The sequence below is a fragment of the Phascolarctos cinereus genome, unplaced genomic scaffold (assembly GCF_003287225.1).
Source record: "Phascolarctos cinereus isolate Bilbo 61053 unplaced genomic scaffold, phaCin_HiC Scaffold_4;HRSCAF=312, whole genome shotgun sequence".
Lineage (NCBI taxonomy): Eukaryota > Metazoa > Chordata > Mammalia > Diprotodontia > Phascolarctidae > Phascolarctos > Phascolarctos cinereus.
The window spans coordinates 656,683,466-656,702,710 of NW_027555847.1; the positions used below are offsets into that span (position 1 = coordinate 656,683,466).

Here is a 19,245-nt window from a genome sequence, read left to right on the forward strand (position 1 = left end):
ACAAAACCATGAGGTGTTGCTCTAAGATGGTGTAAATACTATCTTCCCTGCTTTGCAAGATGAACCTCAGGCTCAGAGATATTAAATGAGCTGGGATTTAAACCTCCTAAGTCCAGGTCTGATGCTGTTTGCCCCGCTCCAACTTTGGTGCTTGTCTGCCAAGAGCCCGAACGCACTCATCGTGTCGAGGATATTTGGCACTCGTTCTGGAAGCGTCCTGGGGCAGACAGCGTGCTCTAATGCTTTGTTCTAGTTAGCAAACTGACTGCTGCACTAACAATACTTGAGAAGTCTTCTGTGGGTGTGCAAAGGGTTCAGCTGATGACCTCCACCAGCTTTGAGTCTTCTGTACCTGGTGGGTTGATGTGGGCAAATGGGACGGAGGCAGCTCCATCCCCTGCTGGCCAGGCTAGCGGCTTCAGATCCAAGCTGGCTGCATCTTTGTAGGGTTTTTCCTTGGTGACAAACTGAAGCCATCGTCCTTGGGCTGGCTGGCCTGTTTGCACACTAGTTGGTAGCTACCCCTTCATCTCCATCTAAAGAGACAACTTACCTGTTTAATGGAAAGAAAAGGAAAGCTCTATTGACAGATTTTTTTTTCCTTTTAACATTTTATTCTCTTAGTGATGGCTGATTGGAGGGAAAGTATGAATGTTTTCAGTTTAAAATGTGGTCATTTATCAGTGACTCATGTTAACAGAAGTGTTTTTTTTTAAATTTTTAAAATTTTAATCTTATTTCTTAATTTAAAAGAAATAGACTTTCTCCCTCCCCTACAGTGGAAAAAAAGAAAAAGAAACCAAAAAATCCCTGTAATCAACATGCATATTTAAACAAAACATTCCCATGTTGATCATGTCCAAAAATCAAAATCTCAGTCTGCACCCTGAGTCCATCACCTCTCTGTCAGGAGACAGGAAGCATGTTTCATCTTGGGTCTTCTGTAATCATGACAGAAATGAATGTGAATGCATAGAATACCAGGTGAAAACTGTGACTCAAGCCCTTCCAATGATGACAGTGCTGGATTTGGACTCAGAGGACCTGGGTGTAGATCCTGGTTCTGCTGTCTACTACCTATGTGGCACTGGCCAAGTCACTTCACTCCTTGGGCCTCAGCTTTCTTCTCTTTGAAATCAAGGGGTCAGACACAATGATGGATGAGTCCCGTGGGCTTTTTGGCCAATATTTCCTTCCACAAGATCAGAAGAGAAGGTGCCTTTATTTTGCCGAAGGAGAGAATAGATTTACAAGCATTTATTAAGTGCCCGTGATGTGCCAGGCACTCTGCTAGGCACTGGGTACCAACAGTAATGTCTCCCTGTGATGTCTTAAGGCATTGCTGTCACTTTCTTTATTACAGCCCTGAGGCAGGTAGCACACAGGTTGCCCAGATGTTACAGTTAAAGATACTGAGGCTCCTTCAAGAGGTGAAATGATTTGTCTGTGGTCACACAGCTAGTAAGTGGCACCGCCTGTTTTGTTCTCATCCCTCCGTGTGGCTTCTCTAGAGTGGGCAAGAATAGGCCCATCTGTGTTTTCTGCATTTACCCATTACACATACAGTGTGTAAAACAAGCCAGTGTCCAAACTGTGCCCACTCAGTATCAGGAGGCAGCTTTCCGCTACTGTTCCCTGGTGAGTTCCCGAGTGTAGTCCAGGTGTCCACCAGAGATCAAGCATGTGTGGCTACCTGTCTTTTCCCCACCTCCTGTCCTTTAATAAAGGCTGTCAGACTTAGAGATGAAATTGTTAGTTGTGCCAGGGAAATGAATCCCAAGCTAGGTTGTCATCAATTGAAGAGATTCAGGGGCGGGATGCAGGAGGCAGCTGTGATTAGACTTGTCCCTCTTGGACCCTGGGGCCAGAAGTTACAGGGAGGCAGATTTTAGTCTCTTATGAAGAGAAACTTCCCACCACTCAGAGCTGTCTCCAAATGGAATGGGCTAGTTCAAAAAGTAATGAGTCCCCCGTCACCAAACATCTGCAAACAGAGGTTGCATGAACCTTTCCATAGAAAGGACTCCTGTCCAGGGTGGACTCAATGACCTCTCAGGTCCCTTCTAACTTTAAAATACTGGGATTCTTGTGTATCTTAAATGTCCCTTGCCTCTCCTCCTGCCCTTCTCACCCCAAAGTGGGGGAAAAGGGGAGAGGAAAAGTGAGTTTTCTTCCAGTGGAGAAGTGGGTTTTTGTTATTGTTTGTTTTTGTTTTCTTTCGTTGCACTTTCCTGTCTTTGGTTTTCTTCAAGTGTAGCTTTGTGGCCTGTGTCAGGACTTGAAGGTCCTTATCCGTGTCAAGAGCCTCACAGTAGAAAGATCTGTGGACCTGAAGTCAGGAGCCCCGAGGCTGAGTGCTGACATGGGGTGCTCTGGGGTCAGTAGGTGCCAGCCCTTAGGTCAGTCTCAGGGGACAGCAGCATTCTGGTCACTTTCCTTTCCCTTCAGTGCCTAGACTTTCTGGGCTCTGGGTCCTAATTATCTTTTAATTCTAAAGAGAATATGGAAAGCAAGTGGAGCTGATTCCTAAATGCTGAATCTGTACTGTCAGGGAACACTCCTGTCCCAAATAAGTTTGTAACGGAAAATCTTAAGTCCTTTGGATAAAACTGTTCACACATGAGGGAACTCAGTGCCTGCAGCCTCTAGCCCCCAACGGTTTGTTAATGCCCGGCTAACACAAGGTACAAGGTCATTACCAGTCAGTCACTTTTTTTTTCTAGTTCACCTCAAATTTCTGCAAGTTGGCTGTCTAATAAATGGGATAGCACAATGAAAAGAGCATAAGATTAGAAGTGAGATATCTGGATTTGAATCCTGCCTCTGATTCTGACTCTGAAGAAAGGGTCCCTGAATTTCAGCTCCAGCAACAGCAGCAGCAGCTTCCATTTCAATGGAGTCTAAGTTCCTTGAGAATAGGAGTTGTTTCATACTTGATATGTATATCCTCAGCATTTAGCATCATTCCTGGCACAGAGTTGGTGCTTAAGAAGTGCTCAGTGATTGATTGATTGATTGATCTGTAAAATGAGGATGATAATACTTGCATTACCTAGCTTACAGGGTTGCTGTGTGACCCTTAACACTCCATGGAGAGGTTAGCGATGAGGGGGAGGGTGCTGACTGACTGCTCTCTTCCTGGCTTCTGCTCCCCTCCAGTTCTACTGCTGGCTTAAGATTTCCTGAGTCTTGAAATCTTTAGGTCAGAGGCTGTTTCTCTGGCTACCAGTTTTGCCACACAGTTGAGTGTTCCTTTGAGAGGCTAAGAAGAGATTATGGGTGGCAGCTTTGTCAGGCTTTGAAAAATAGACAATCTGTATGTAAAGGTTTGTTTTTATCTCCAGTAACAAGCATGGTTTAGGTGCCTTAGCACCAGAAAAGCTTGGTAATGGGGATGTGGACTACTTGTTACCAGAACTAATTCCAGCTTGGTGAGGAGGGCAGGGAAGCCTATTGGGGTAGTTTAGGATCAGGAATAGAGCAAGGTTTCCTGTGGGGTCCCAAATGCCCCCATTCTTAGCATTCTTTAGTTCTTATCACCATCAATCAATGTCTTCATTTATCCATGTGCTGAACTCTGTGTAGGCTCTGGCCTGGAAAAGGTTTCTAATAAGAGATGACATCCACTGGGCGTTGGGCCAGGTAAGGACATGGACACCCACATACAATACAAACAAAAACAGAAGACCATGAGAGAGTCTGGTGTGGCTCATGGGCTAGAGGCGAGTGTCCTTGGGCTGGATCAGGAGAGGGACAGGACAGCTGGCCCTTTGTTGCTTTTTCATAGGATCAAAGCATAATGGATTTAGAGCCAAAGGGCCCTCAGAGGCCCTCTGATCTGACTTGTAGAGATGAGAAAACTGCAGCACAGTGAGGTTGAGCAGTTTGCCCAGGTCTCATAGGTAGTAAATAGCAGAGTCAGGATTCAAACTCAGATCTTCTGAGTCCAAATCCAGCACCTTTTCCACAGTTCCCTGGTAGTTTAGGCTTGATATTGGAATTAAATGACACACATGAAACATTTTAGCAATTCACAAAAAGAGATTTACTAAACTAGAGCAAGAGGAAGATACCTAACAAGGACATTCAGTGAAGACCTCCTCCCAGTGATTCATCTGAGTGCATCCCCTGCCTCTGTGTTACCCACGGTTATCCATCCTAAGACCCAGCTAGAACTTCTCATAGATTTTTGTACTCAGGACCAGAAAGCCCATCAGTAGCTTGAGCCTTAGCCCTCTGAGCCAATTAATTAAATCTTGGACTACTTTCACTATCTTTTAAGGAAAAACTAACCTAACCCGCAGGAGGCCAGGCATTCATTAGGCTATTGCTCCTGCTACAAATACTGAACAGAGGAGTTTGAACTTTATCCAATAGGCAATAGAGTACAATGGAAGGGTTTTGGCTAGAGTCCCTCCTAGAGAGTTTAAGCCCCTTGAGGGCAGAAACAATACTAAATTTTGTGTCTCCTCTAGCTCCCAGCCTAGTGCTTTGTGCTACCTAGAGTAGATGCCTAATACTTATTGATGGTGGTTGTTAAATTTCAACATAACCAAACCTGTGCATAAGGGAGATTATTTTGACAGCTCATGAAGGGTGAAATAGAGGGGTAAAGAGTACAGGCAAGAAGATTTGTTAAGATGTTCTGAGTAAAACACGATTCCTAGGGCTGAGAGAGCACCAGAAAGGTCATCAGCCAGAAAGACCTCCTACAGTGCACATGGAGCTGGTAGGCTAGGGAAGAAGAAAGGAAAGGACTGGCTAATCCTGGAACTCTGGAACTCTGCTGAATCCCTGGGCCCTTGCCTTTATAGTCTTTTTTTTTTTTTGTTAGGCAGTTGGGGTTAAGTGATTTGCCCAGGGTCACACAGCTAGTAAGTGTCAAGTGTTTGGTCTGAGGCCGGATTTGAACTTAGGTCCTCCTGACTTCAGGGCCGGTGCTCTATCCACTGTGCCACCTAACTGCCCCTCTGTAGTCTGTCTTAATATTGCTCAGCAGTGGCCCTGGGAAGGATCTAAGTTGTTACAGAAATGGTTATTTGGTTCTGGGAGTTCCATGTATGAGATAGATGGATAGATAGATAGATAGATACATACATACATACATACATACATACATACATAGATGGATGGATAGATAGATACATAGATAGATGGATAGATGGATGGATGGATGGATGGATGGATGGATGGATGGATGGATGGGATGGATGGATGGATGAGACTTCTTTTCTTATGACCTAAATGGTTTATCACTTCACTCAGTGCAGATTTTTAGGACCAGTCAGTTGTCAGCCACCAGCTAACACCTACATTGTCCCAGTATTATTAGCATATGTTCTGGCAAAGCATGACTGCCTGGTGTCTTGTCTGTATGCTTCACCTTCGGCCCTTGTTCTATGGAAATTCAAGCGTCCTTGAACACGTTTTTTACATTTGAGGATCCATTTTTTTCTCTTCAGGCCCCAGAATTTCTTTAGTAGGTGACATGGTGTAATGAATGGACCCACTGGTTAGAAGATCTAAGTTGAATTCTGTTACTCACTGTGTAACCCTGGGCAAGTGAGCTCTATGTCTCTTTTCTTCTGTGTAAAATGGAGATAGCAATATTCGTACCATTTTACAGGGTGGCTGTACTTTAGATTTTACTTGGTAAACCTTAAAACCTTGTAGACATGAATTATTATTCATTAACTTTCAAGTGTCCAATTGTTTTTCCCACTAGGATTGTTTCTGCATTACACTAGCCCTCCACTGCTTAGGAGAGAGCTCCTAAAAGATCTGTTTTGGTAAATAAATAAATCAGACTGATTTGTAATTAACATATTGACTGCATGGTACTAGAAGATACTTGAAAACAGTGTTCTCTTAATCACTTGGTTAACTATAATTTAATTATCTTCTCTGAATTATCATTTACATTGGTAATTTGTTTGCCAATCCCTTTCTGCATAGACCTGTAGGGAAAAGTCAAGTCCAACATAGCCCCTGTCCAAATTCTGAACTATTGGAGTCCTTACTATCTTTAAAGGATATATTATTTCAAATTCATTATACATAAAGGACATGTTATTTCATATTTATATACACAAAAATAACTCCTAAGAATGTGGCAGATGGAAATGAAGGTGATATTTAAAAGTAGCAATAAAAATTAAGAAAAAGGAACAGCCAATTTCAGAAGTTCTCAAAGAACAATGTGTTTTTTAAATATATTAATGATAATACATTACAGCAGTGCAAAATAGTGATTTTTGTTTGACACAATGGTCTAAAAGCATACAAGTAAACCATCCATGTCAGCATCACTGAATAAAGAAGAAGTCTACATTTGAATCACTGCTGCTCTCTTTCCAAACTCTCAAACATTATGCAGCAGAAAACAGACAGGTTGCTCAGATCTTGTATGGCCAACTTTCTGGGAAAGAAGTTTGCTTTTAGAAAGGAATAGGTTGATCTGTGCTGAAAGAGAAAACAGAGCAGAGGAAACAAACTACAGTACTAAATGAACAAATTGAGAAACACATGATTGACTGAAAATCTTGTAAAGTAAGTGTTCAGATACTGCATACAGTCAGTAGTTTATTTATTGAGAAGTTTGGATTACTGTTAGGGTATAGGCTGTGCAGGGCAGCTAGGTGGCATAGTGGATAGAGCTCTGGCCTTGGAGTCAGGAGGACCTGAGTTCAAATCCGACCACAGACACTTAACTAGCTGTGTGACCTTGGGCAAGTCACTTAACCCCGATTGCCTAGCCCCCCCCCCAAAAAATATATATATATAAATAGGTTGTGAGACTGGATGAGGGGGGCTGGTGGTGACAGGCAAAGAGGATGGGACAAAAGCAGGTAGTCAAGGAAGGAAGAGGAAATGGAACAGCTAGCAGGAGAGGGGATTGAGCCAGAGGAGCAGGGTTAAAATTGTGATAGGTATCATATCAGGTGCTAAGTTAAAGGTCAGAACAATGAGAGACGATATATTTTTATATATAGCTATATAGGCAGCAAGAGACTAAATAGATATGCACATGTAGATTGCGTGAACATACACATATATATATATATACATAGATGATTTCATTTTCATTTCAACGACCATTTTAAAGTACCTCCTAGGTGCTGAGGCTACAATGATGAAAAGTGATATAGTTCTTGCTCTCTGGGATGCCCAACAGCCTCACAGACAAGGGCTGAGGGAGTCTGTCACGGATACAAGTAAATCTGAGGGAACAAGGGGCTGAGGAGAATTACATACAAAGATGAAAAGTTTAAGGAGAAAGAAGTCACCTTTACCTGGAGTTGGAGGAGGTGGGATAAAAATTTTAAAAAGGCTTCAAGGAGATGGTACCATTGTGCCTTGAAGGATGAAATGAATGGGGTGTTCCAGTACCAAGAACAGAAGTGAATGCAAATGTCAAACGCAGCAGTCCAGACATAAAATCCAGTTCAAATGTTTATTGAGCACCCATGAGGTATGAGATACTGTGAGATTTAAGGGATGAATAATGTGCAGTTCCTATCCTAATGGGAAGGGAGGGAAGATGTCCACAAGTAATTACTAGCTATAAGCAGAATGGACAAGGACTGTTCCTTTTTGTCTCCATATCTACGTTACCTGGCACACTGTAGGTAGTAAGGAGGGAATAGGCCAGGGGTGGGGGACCTGCAGCCTCGAGGCCACATATGGCCCTCTAGGTCCTCAAGTTCGGCCCTTTGACTGAATCCAGACTTCACAGGACAAATCAGGGATTTTGTTGGCGCCCCCCCCATAGGCATTTCCATGGTGCTTACAACACGCCAGGTACTTAGACTAAGTGCTTTACAAATATTAACTTATTCGATCCTCACAGTAACCCTGGGAGGTAAGTGCTGTTCTTGTCCCCATTTTGCTGTTGAGGTAAACTGAGGCAGATGGAGGTTAAGTGACTTACCCAGGATCACACAGTAAATAAAGTGTCTGATTCTAGATTTGAACTCAGGTCTTCCTGACAACAGTCCTGGAGCCTTATCCACACTGCCACCTGGCTGCCTAGGCTTCTCTCTCCCTCTTCTAGGATGTCAATGCCATCTATAAAAATAGAAGTAAAGGAAGGAAGGGGTCTCAGATTTCGGGGAGAAACCTAATCAAGTCAGCTTTGAATACACTGAGTTTGAGACGGTCAGATATCCATGCTTAGATGTTCAGGAAGAATTGAAAATGTGAAACTAGAAGTGTAGGTCTAGAAATCATCCACCCATGAGATCACTGTAGGATATAGTATAGTATGTAGGATAATGATTCTTGTACATGGACATAAGTAGGTCACACACAGAGGCTAAGAGGACACCCCCATGGGGGCAGTTGGGGGTTGGGGAGAGGAAAAGGAACCAGCAAACAAGAAAAGGAGTTATCTGAAATGTAGGAAAAGAACCGGGAGAATATTTTGTTACAGAATCCAGAAGAGAGACTAATGAAAAGCAGAGATTGGTTTGCAGAGTCAAAACAAACTTTAAAGGAAAAAAAATTCAGTGGAACCTTTGAGAGAGAGAGAGAGATCCAGAGATCCAAGTTGCTGAGAACTGAGTGAGTAGGTAAAGACAGAGTGGAGACAGCTAATATAGATAGCTTTGTAGAAATTTGGCAATTAAAGGAGAGGTATGGGACAGTCTGTAGATGGGGTCAAAGGGTCATGGGAAAGCTTCATTTACAGCTAAGGAGATTTGAAGATATTAGAGGAAGGGGATAACTGCTAAAGCCAGACCCTAGAGGAAGTAGGAGAGAGGGGATGGGGCAGAGGTGGAAGCTTCCACTGGACCATCGTCCAAGATTTGCCAGTTTGTGTTCTGTCTACTGGCAAGGCCTCCCAGAAGCCCCACCTTGGATGGAAGGGGGAGGAGGGGGCTAGGAAGGGGAAAGGAGAAAAGGTGGGGCAAAGATAGAACCTTAGGGCAGGAATGCTCTGTATTCATGTCATTTATTGTTGTTGTTAGCCTAAAGTTAGAGATGGAGTTATCAGCTGTGAGTGTGGGAAGTAGAGATGAGATTTCATTTGGAGGAGTAAAGAAAAGGTGTGGAATGTTCCCTGTAGGGAATTCTGTAGAGTGGAATAAAAGGATTGCTCAGCAGTTATGAGGGCCCCCAGCTTATGGTAAGTAATCCTGAAATTGTTAGTTTAGAAGTAATTCTTTTCTAATTTGAATAAAAGCTTCATAAAATTTAAATATACTTAGATTTGGAAAATCTAACATTTAGATTCCACAGAGGATTGATCATTATGGAGTAAAAATGGAGAATTTCATCTCTCCGCCTTCTTTTGTTTCTCTAAAAAGGTTTCTTTGGAGTGCTCTGTTTTTTTCCTGAGCCAGTCTGATTTATTTTCAGACCAATATTAACACTTAGGGTCTGGACATCTTCATAAGGGTGCAGATCTGCTGCTGTCCCACTCTTTTCCTCTTCCTTCCACTGGTTTCTCACTATTAGAACTTGCCTCCTCAAAGCTGTCCCAACATGAAGTCTCCTCCCTGTTCTTATGTTGGGCCTGGCTCCACCAGCAGAGGCCTTGGGGCAAAGCAGACTTATTAATGTTTGCTTCATTCCAACGGGATAGTTGGTCTGTCCCCAGGACCCGCAATAGATCTAGCCCCACCATGCATTCCCTATTTCTTCTTGGCTTTTCACACTGACATGTTTGTTCTCCATCTCAGCTGTGAGAGGCTCCTGGACTGAGCTGTGTTCCTTGTGATTATTAGGGTGGGTGGGCTTCCCTAGGCATTCCAAAGAGTCCTGGGCCAGGCCTCTGAGCTAGGGCTACTCTTACTTGAGAGGGAACTTTCTCCCTCTCTCCCACCCATCCAGTTAGTATCAGAAACTTAACTGCTACAGATGGATGTAACGGTCCATTGTCCCACTTCAGCAGCTTTGTCTCTGCTCAGTGCTCTGCATCCCTTTTTGCAGCACCACTTATGTAGTATTTTTAAGGTTTATGTCCTACTTTTCTCGTAATAGCCCTTTGAGTATGTATATTTGACTCCATTTTACAAATGAAGACATTGCTGTGGAGAGTTCAGTTACTTGCTTAAAAAATCCCACTGTAGTAAGTGCTCAAGCTAGACCTTGAACCAGTATCTCCTGACTCTAGTTTTCCTTCTACTGTACCATCATGTGTCTTCAAAGGCTTTTGCCTAATTCTTTTTCTGGGACTCTTAGATCATGGCCACAAACCCTTACCTTCTTGGCTTTCCACAGTATTGGCCATGCCAATTGCTATCCCTAAATCATTTCACCCATCTGCTTTGTCAGTTTCTGCTTCTGGCTTTAGAGCATTTCTGGAGAATGTCCCAGAATTGTACAGACCCAGAACACGACAAATCTGAGCCATCTAACCCCAGCTGGGCCCACAGTGTTGCTTGGCAGCTTTCTTATTAATATCTTGTTAACTGCCCAGCTCATTACTCACTGAGGTTGTTCCAGACCTTGTTTCTAAATACCTCACTTCCATCTTCCCCTCTGAAACTCTCAGCAGATGACCTTGCCTTCTGCTGAGAAAGATCATAAGAGAATATCAGATATAAACTTTCTCTTCCTTAAAATCTCTCTCCCTGTACCTTCCATTTTGTCATCCTTCTCCTTTGTCTTAGAAAATTGGAGGCTTAGGCCCACACACACACATAGGCCTGGCAGACTAGAAGGCAGGACTGGAGTGTCCCGCTAAAGCAGGCAGACCCCCACCCCTATGTTCACTCAGTCCCAGCCCTCCTCACTTCCTCCAGGACCTTGCTCCCATTTCCCATTCTCCCCAGCCCTTTTTGTAGGATCTCTAGTCTCGTCTACTCTTCTTGTTAGTCTGTAAACACGAACAGAGTTTTCTCCTCTGGAAAAAAAAAATTGTGCTTTGATTAATTCTTCAGCCTCTTCAAATTGCCATCTTATTTTACTTTGCTCTCATTGCTAGTTTTTAATAAAAATAATGATAATGATATTAACTGACACTTACCTAATGCTTTAAAGTTTGCAAATATTTGAGTGAAGCTGGGCAAGTGACTTGCCCTTGGTCACACATCTCATCAGTATTAGAGGCAAGATTTGAACTCTGATCTGCCCAACTCAAAGACCAGTATAGTTATTCCCTGGAGACATCCTTGACAACTGCTTCTTCCGTTCCCTGCCCCCTCATTGTAGGCATTCGCTGAGCAAGAGTCCTTGACTCTCTCTGCTCTCCTTTCTTGTCAGTCTGCTACTGAGAATTTATCTTCTCAACATATCAACCCTGTTATGCAAACAATTAAAATCTATGCCTCCAGCCCTCTAAACCAGGCAGTGTTAACTTTTTGTGAGTCGCCAACCCCTTTGGGAGCCCAGTGAAGCCTGTGGACCCCTTCTCAGAATCATGTTTTGAAATAATCAAAGGAAATGCTAAATCTCAACTAGAAAATAATTATTTTCCCATCCAAGTTCACAGACTCCCTGAAATCTGTAAACAGGCCCCTTATGGGTCTGTGGGGCCCATGTTTAGAACGAATGTGCTAGGCATGTATTTATGACTACCTGCTTGATGTCTCCACCTGGGAACCCTGCCTGTACCTCAGACTCAACATGTCCAAACAAAAACCCATCCTCTGTAGAGTCAACAAAGCGCTAAGCAAAAGTATTGGTGCTGAATCGTTAGCTAGGCTCATCTCGTGTGCCCGCAGAAAGCTTCTTAAGATACTAAAATTCTTTTGCATTCAGCAACTTCTACCTTCATTTATTCTGAAAATAAGATAATTTGAAATTAAATCCAACTAATAAGTACATAATGTTTGAGTCAGTGATAGTCCTAGATTTAGTAGGCAAGGTGAGTTCATTTTAGGACCAAACTAAATACTACATATGATCATTTTATGTTTCTAAAGTAAGCAGACCAAAAAAGATCACAGAAAAGTAAATATTCCAGGGACTTCAGTCTTCTCTGAAAGTCTCCACCCCACCCTCCCCTAGCTATGTTTTGTGACACAGAAACATTTTCTTTGTGGTATCAGTCTTTCTTTTTTGTTTTGTATCTCTACCTTTTCACACACATAGCAAGCAGAAAGGCAAAAGACAGTCTGCCCTTAAGAAGTCTTACTGGGTAAACAACATGCAAACAACTATGTGCAGGATAAATTGAAGATAATCAACAGAGGAAAGGCATTAGCATTAAGGGGGAACCAGGAAAAAAAAATCTTGTAGATTGGATTTTAGCTAGGACTTGAAGGAAACCAGGTGGTGAAGATAAGAAGGAAGAGGATTATAGCCATGGAATATGTTACTGAATGTCAGTCAGTACAGTCACTGAAAGTGTCTGGATTCTGGAGATAGAGTGTCTTTTTTGAGGAACTATAAGGAGGCCAGTGCCACTGAATCATGGAGTACGTGGTGAAGAGGTGGAGTAAAGTGCAAATAGAGTGGAAAAGTAGGAAGGGGTCAGGTTGTGAAGGGCTGGAAAAGCTAAACTGAGCATTTTCTATTTAATTATGGAAGTGAGAGAGAGCCACTAGGGGGATGTGTGAAGCTCACTAGGCCAGCTAAGGGGATAGACTGGAATGAAGAGAGACTTGGGACTAAGAGACCAACCAGCAGTTACTGCAGTAGTTCAAGTGTGAGGTGATGAGGGCCTGCACCAGGGTGGTGGCGGTGTCAGAGAGAGGAGGGGCATGTATGAGAGGTGTTACAAAGATAAACTCAGTAAGAGCTGGCGGCAGATGGAGGGGATGAGAGAGAGTGAGGAGTTGAAGAAGACGCTTAGCTTGAAAGCTTAGTGACTAGGATGATGGTGCTGCCTTCAACAGTAATGGCAGGGTTCAGAAGGGAGGGATGTTTGGGATAAAGATAAGAAGTCAGTTTCGAATGTGTTGAGTTTAAGATGTCTACAGGACATCCAATTGCATGATATCCAATAAGCAGTTGGAGATTTGAGGCTGAAGGTTAGGAAAAAGATTATGGCTGGATGACCAGATCTGAGAATTATCAGAATAGAGATGATCATTGAGTTCATGGGAATTGATGAGTTGACCAAGTGAAAGAGTATACAGGGAGAAGGGAAGAGGACCAAGGACAGAGTCCTGGGGGAAACTTACCTTAACTGGGCATGACCTGGATAAAGATCCTGCAAAGAAGACTTCCGGTGGAATAGTCAGGTAGGAGGAGAATCAGGGTAGGGTAGTATTATGGAAACCTAGAAAGAAGATATCAAGGAGAAAAGAGTGGTCAACAGTGTCATAGGCTGCAGAAGGGTCGAGAAAGATGAGGACTGAAAAACAACCATTAGATGTGGTAGTTGAAAGTATTAGACATTTTGAAGAGAGCAGTTTTGGTTGAATGATGAAGTCTGAATCTAGACTGTAGAGTTAAAAAGAGAAAGGAGAGGAAGTGGAGGAATTGGGAAGTCCTGAATTAAAATCCTCCTTCAGTGACTTACTAGCTGTGTGACCCTGGACAATTCACTTAACCACTGTCTGCCTCAGTTTCCCCAACTGTAAAATGGGGATAATAACAGCACATACCTCCCAGAGTTGTTTTGAGGATCAAATAAGTTAATATTTGTAAAAAGCACTTAGCACAGTCCCTGACACGTAGTAGTTGCTGTATAAATGCTAATCCACTTTCCTCCCCTCCTGCACCTTTCCTGAAGGCAGCAATTATAAACACCATTCTCAAGGAGATTAGTGGGGAAAGGAAGACAAGACTGTGGAATGATAAACTAGTAGGGATGAACCGACCAAGTGAGGATTTTTTGAGGATGGGGGAGACATTGGCGTTGTAAGTTATAGGAAAGCAGCCAGAGAGATTGAAGATAAGCAAGAGGGTGAGGATGATGGATGGGGCAATCTGCTGGAGAAGCTGGGATGAAGTGGGATCACTTGTAGAGACAGAGGGGTTCACCATGGCAAGGAGAAGGGCCGCCTTGTTGTGTGAGATAGAGGTGAAGTCGGAGACAGTGGCAGAAAGTGTCAGAGTGACATGAGATGAAGAGGGGTCTCGTGGCAACATCTTTGTTCCTTCCTTTCCATTTTCAGGGCATTTCTCCTAGTTTAGGCTCTCGTCACCTTATGACTAGTGTAATGGCCCCTAATGGGTGTCCTAACCAGAGGCCAAATCTGTTCCCTACTCCCGCCCATTCATCTTGCCTTGGCTTTCAAATTAATCTTTCTTTCTAATACACAATTCTGAGCATATATTTCTTCTAATCTGAAAATTTCAGCGACTCCTCAATCTGTATAACATAAAGCCTAAACTCATCATGGTATGCACAGATTTTCACAGTCTTGTTTTAGTCTCCTGGGCTGAACTTGGTCATTTATATTTCCCACGCACACACTCTCTCCACAGTTCTGCCTCCACACTTTTGTTCACTGTTTTTGAACAGGGGAATGATGTAATCAGAGCTGTGCTTTAGGAAGATTAATCTGGCTGGGCGGATTGGAAGGGAGACAGCAGGGGCAGAAAGACCGGTTGGGTAGCTGTTGTAGTCATCTGGGAAAGAACTAATGACATCCTGAATTAAGGTGGTTGGATTGTATTGGGATGGTAGACTCAATAGGTGACTGCAATGAAGGGAGATGAGTACAGTCAAAGATAACTCCAGGCTTTCTAGGCTGGGTCACTTGGAGGATATCAGTGCTATGAAGAGAAATCATGTGGTCAAAAAGATAGTAGATAGAATTGGAAATTGTGGGGATGCCCATCAGCTGGGAAATGGCTGACCAAGTTGTGGTATATGAATGTAATGGAATACTATTGCTCTATAAAAAATGATGAGCAGGTGGATTTCAGAAAAACCTAAAAAGATTTGCATGAACTGATGTTGAATGAAATGAGCAGAAACAGAAGATAACTATACATAGTAGCAACAACATTGTACGATGATCAGCTATGATTGACTTAGCTCTTCTCAGCAATACAATGATCCAAGGTAATTCCTAAAGGCTTGTGATGGAAAATGCTGTCCACGTCCAGAGAAAGAACTATGAGTCTGAATGCAGATCGAAGCATACTATTTTCACTTTTGTTTTTTTGGTTTTTGTTTCTCGTGGTTTTTCTCTTTTGTTCTGATTCTTCTTTCATAACATGACCAATGTCGAAATATGTTTAACATGATTGTACATGTATAACCCTATATCAGATTGCTTTCTGTCTTGGGAAAGAGGGAGAGAAAGGAGGGGTAGCGAAAAATTTGGAACTCAAAATCTTACAAAAATTGAATGTTGAAAACTATTTTTACATGTAATTGGAAAAAAAAGTACTATTAAGTGCAAAGAAAAAGAAGATAGAGGGCAGCTAGGTGGTGAAGTGGATACAGCACCAGCCCTGGAGTCAGGAGGACCTGAGTTCAAATCTGACCTCAGACACTTGACACTTAGTAGCTGTGTGACCCTGGGCAAGTCATTTAACCTCATTGCCTAGCAAAAAGAAAAAGAAAGAAAAAGAAGATAGTAGATATTATTCATATAGCATTTAAAGACCCCAGAAAGTAGGTGTGTTATTATCTTTCATTTTATATTTGAGGAAACTGAGGCTCAGATGGGTTGAGTGACATATGATCATACCACTATTAAGTACAAGAGGTGCCATTTGAACCTACTTTGATCCTCTTTTCACTTCCTCTTACTTCTTGATCCAAATGACTGTTGTGGAATTTCAACAGCTGAATAGATAATACAGTAGAGTAGATAACTTAATAACTGAAGGCAAGGAAGTTGTTGTGACTAACCAGAAACAAGAGGAGAGAAGAGGACCAAAGGCCTCAGGGAATAGCTGCACTAGAAAGATGGGAAATGGACCCAGTGGAGGACAATGGGGAATAAGCCTAGAGAAGTAGGGAAACTCCATCAGTCCTACCGAGCGGAGATGGAGGTGTCTTTGAAGCCAAGGAAGAAGATAACTTCCAGAAAGTGGGAGGTGTTGGGGGGTGGGGGGAAGAGTGGGGGAGGTTTACCAGTGTTAGATGCTTCCAAGAGCTGAATCAGAATGGAGGCAAGGCCTTTGGATTTGGTGGAGGTGGAGGACATAGGTAACTTTTCAGAAAACAACTTCAGTAGAAGGGCGGAGGTGGAAGCCAGATTGTAAGAGGTTGAGAAGGCAGTGGGTGGTAAGGCAGGGAGCCTAGATTTTTAGGCAGTTTGTCAATTAAAAGGAGGAGGGGCAATAGACCAGAGGAATAGTAGGATAAAGGGAAGGCTTGTTTTGGATTGGAGAAATGTCAGCATGTTTGTAGACAGAAGGGAAGGAGCCAGTAGAAGAGAAGATATTGAAGAAGCACAGAAAGATGATTCTGGACATGCTTTAACCCTGCACCTTGAATGCTGTTCATGTCCCCACATCCTGCTATACCTTCCTAAAAACCAGCAGCTCTCCTCCCTGGACCTGTTTTATCATTCATCTGTCCTTCCCTGTTTTCCTAGTGGTGGAGGACCTGGGACCTAGTCCTGGGTAGGATGGACCTGGAGCCAAAGCCTCGGATCAATTTCTAGTCCCAGTGCTATATCCTGCCCTTCTATGCCTCATTGCTGCAGCCCTCTGGGAATAAAGGAAAGGCCAGGTCCTGTTTCCCCTTTCCTATGTCCTGGAGGATGGATCCTGTGGTCTCTGCTCTGAGGTTGGGAGCTCCATCCTCACCTGCCATGTTCCTGCTGTCTCCAGGTCCCAGACTGTGCACAGCAACGGAGAGCCCTCGCTGAAGAATCAAAGATGGAGATGACGTCCCTGGGCACAGGCCTGGAGTCACCGCCTGCTCTGCCCTGCAGCAGCGACTCCTCACTAGGGACCCAGTCTGGATCTCTGAACACTGAGTCCTTGCTTCCTTTCCATGATCTCCAACCAGGTACTCAATTCCTCTGCCTCCCCATTCCCCCTGAGCCCCTGTGACCAAACGAGGCTTCCATTTTCTACCCATTTCTACCCCCAGACTCTATTGTTAGTTGTTACTGTTTTCAAGAACTCACCGTATATAAAAAAACACTCCTGGATTCTGTAGGCTATTTGCCTACTGAATGAAGTCCCAGCTCTCCAGGACTGACCTTCAGGACCCTTCACCCACTTCTCCCCACCTCACGCCCCATGATCCTGGTTCTCTTGAACCTGCCCACAAGCCCAGCCAACTCCCCTGCTTACGAAGCTTCAGTGGTTCCCTATGACACCCAGGATAAAAGGCAAACTCCTCTGGTTTGACATCTAAAGCCTTTACAATCTGACTCCAACCTGTCTTTCTGGATTGATTTACCATGAATCTCTCCTGGCCCCATCTCCCAGCAGCAGCACTCACTGTGCATTCCAGCCAAGCCCGCTTACTTGCTTTCTCTTCCATATACCTGCCTCCCCTGTCTCTGGGCCTCTATCCCCTGCCAAGAAGGCTTTCCCTCCTCCCCATTGCTCCCAGAATTCCTTGCTCCCTGCCTTGGCTCCACTCCTTTGTCACTTTTTACAAGTCGTCTTTCTTGATCCCCACATTTGTTGGTGCTTTCCCTAACCCCTTCAAGATCATGTTGTATTTACTTTGAATGTCCTCTGTGTTTACTTCCATGTACTCATTGCTTTTTCTCAGGAGAATGTTAGCTCCTTGAGGACAAGGACTGTTTCATATTTTTCTTTCTACAACCAGTGCCTGTTACATAGTGGGCACTTTACAAATGTTTGGTAAGCTACCTGTTTTGCTCCTTTCTGACCCCTGTGCTTGCCCCCTCCCTAGGCATTCTGTTGCCATAGGCATCCCTCTGCCTACTCACCAATTCACAACTCTCTCTTTCAATGAATGAAAGAAGGAAAAAAGCATGTACTAAGTGCTTACAGTGTGCAAAGCACTGTGCTAAACATCATGGATGCAAACAGAAAAGCTAGGCAGCCCTATTCTCTCTCTCTCTCCTCTTTTTTTTTTTTTGGCTAGGCAATGAGGTTAAGTGACTTTCCCAAGGTCACAGCTAGTTAAGTGTTAGGCAGCCCTATTCTCAAGGAGCTCCCATTCTGATGGGGAGACACCACAGCTACAGATCAGCTGGGAAGACTCAGAGGTTCTTAGGGTGCTCTTCTTCAGAGTCTTCTGCAAAAGTCCTCTCCTCCAAGGAATATTGCCTGATTCTACCTCCCTAGCCCCAGGCACTCAATTTTTCTGTTACCCTCTTTAACAAATACAAAATTCCTTTGTGCCATATTGGTTTGACCACATGCGTATGTGTTTCTCAAATCTCCTGGCAGGCAGTTTGTTGGGAGAGTGCTTTCCAAAAGCTGAATTCAGCTTGGCCTCTTCAGCAGCAGGTGTGGGGAAGCACCCAAGTAGAGAGTCATTTTGATGGCTGAGCCGGTTGTGCAGAGAGGGGCAGGTCAAGGCAGGAGATCCACAGACAGAATTTTCTGTGCAGTTGAAACCATGAGTGGGTGAGTTTTTTAAAGGGTGCGACATAAAGGGAAAAGAACAAAGGGCCAGGTCGGAGATATAGGTGGCCCCCACTCTGAGAAAGAAGAGTCACCAAATGAGATGAAGAAATAGGAAGAGAACAAGGAAAGTCACATTGTAAAGGCAACAGTTTCTTATAATCTGAGAACCTCAGAGTTACAAGGGATCTCAGAGACCCATACCTCAGTAGGAATCTCTGCTACAACATCCCTGTCAAAATAGTTATCCAGCCTCTGCTTCAAATCCTTTAGTGACAGAGAACGTCTTACCTCCTTAGAGACCCCATTACACTTTTCTGTGACTCAGTTGTTCCTTCAGCTGAACCAAACTGCCTCTCTACACCTTGTACCTCACTACTTGCTTTTCTGCCTGGGTAGAACAAGTGTAATGCCTTTTCCTCAGGACTGCCCTTCAGATACTTGAAGACAACAAGTGAGATAACTGGAAAACATGTCATACAAGTATCTATTAAAGAGACTAAGAACTAAAAAAGAGAAGACTTAAGAGAAATGTGGTACCATCTTCGAATTTTTGCATATGTGAAAAATGACTAGTCTTTTAATTATGTTTAATTTTTTTACAATTAACAAAAATCTTATTTTCTCTTTCTTCTATCATTTCTCCCACTTCTTCCCCACTTTGGAAAAAAAAAGATGAGCAAAACCCACATAACAAATATGCGTAGTCAAGCAAAACAAATTCCCACGCTGGCCATGTCCAGTATACAGATCTGCATCTTACATCCATCACCTGTCTTAATGACTACTCCTATTTTGCTTGGCCTTAGAGGGCAGAATCAAAAGCAATAAGTGGAAGTAATGGAGTTGCTGATTTCAGGTCATTGTAAAGAACAAACACTTCCC

At 43.3% G+C, this 19,245-nt stretch overlaps 1 protein-coding gene across 6 annotated transcripts in view; it reads left to right on the forward strand.

The window, feature by feature from the left end:
* LOC110214106 (uncharacterized) overlaps positions 1-19,245 on the forward strand; it is a 62,002-nt gene that overhangs the window by 34,908 nt on the left and 7,849 nt on the right. For 5 of the 6 annotated variants that reach the window (XM_078153871.1, XM_078153872.1, XM_020994797.2 and 2 more), the window contains one exon: positions 16,636-16,816. In XM_078153871.1, the coding sequence (XP_078009997.1) occupies positions 16,684-16,816 (133 nt within the window). In that variant the 5' untranslated portion in view covers positions 16,636-16,683. Of the gene's footprint in view, positions 1-16,397; positions 16,535-16,635; positions 16,817-19,245 lie in introns of all 6 variants that reach the window. The other variant, XM_020994801.2, reaches the window with a different exon arrangement.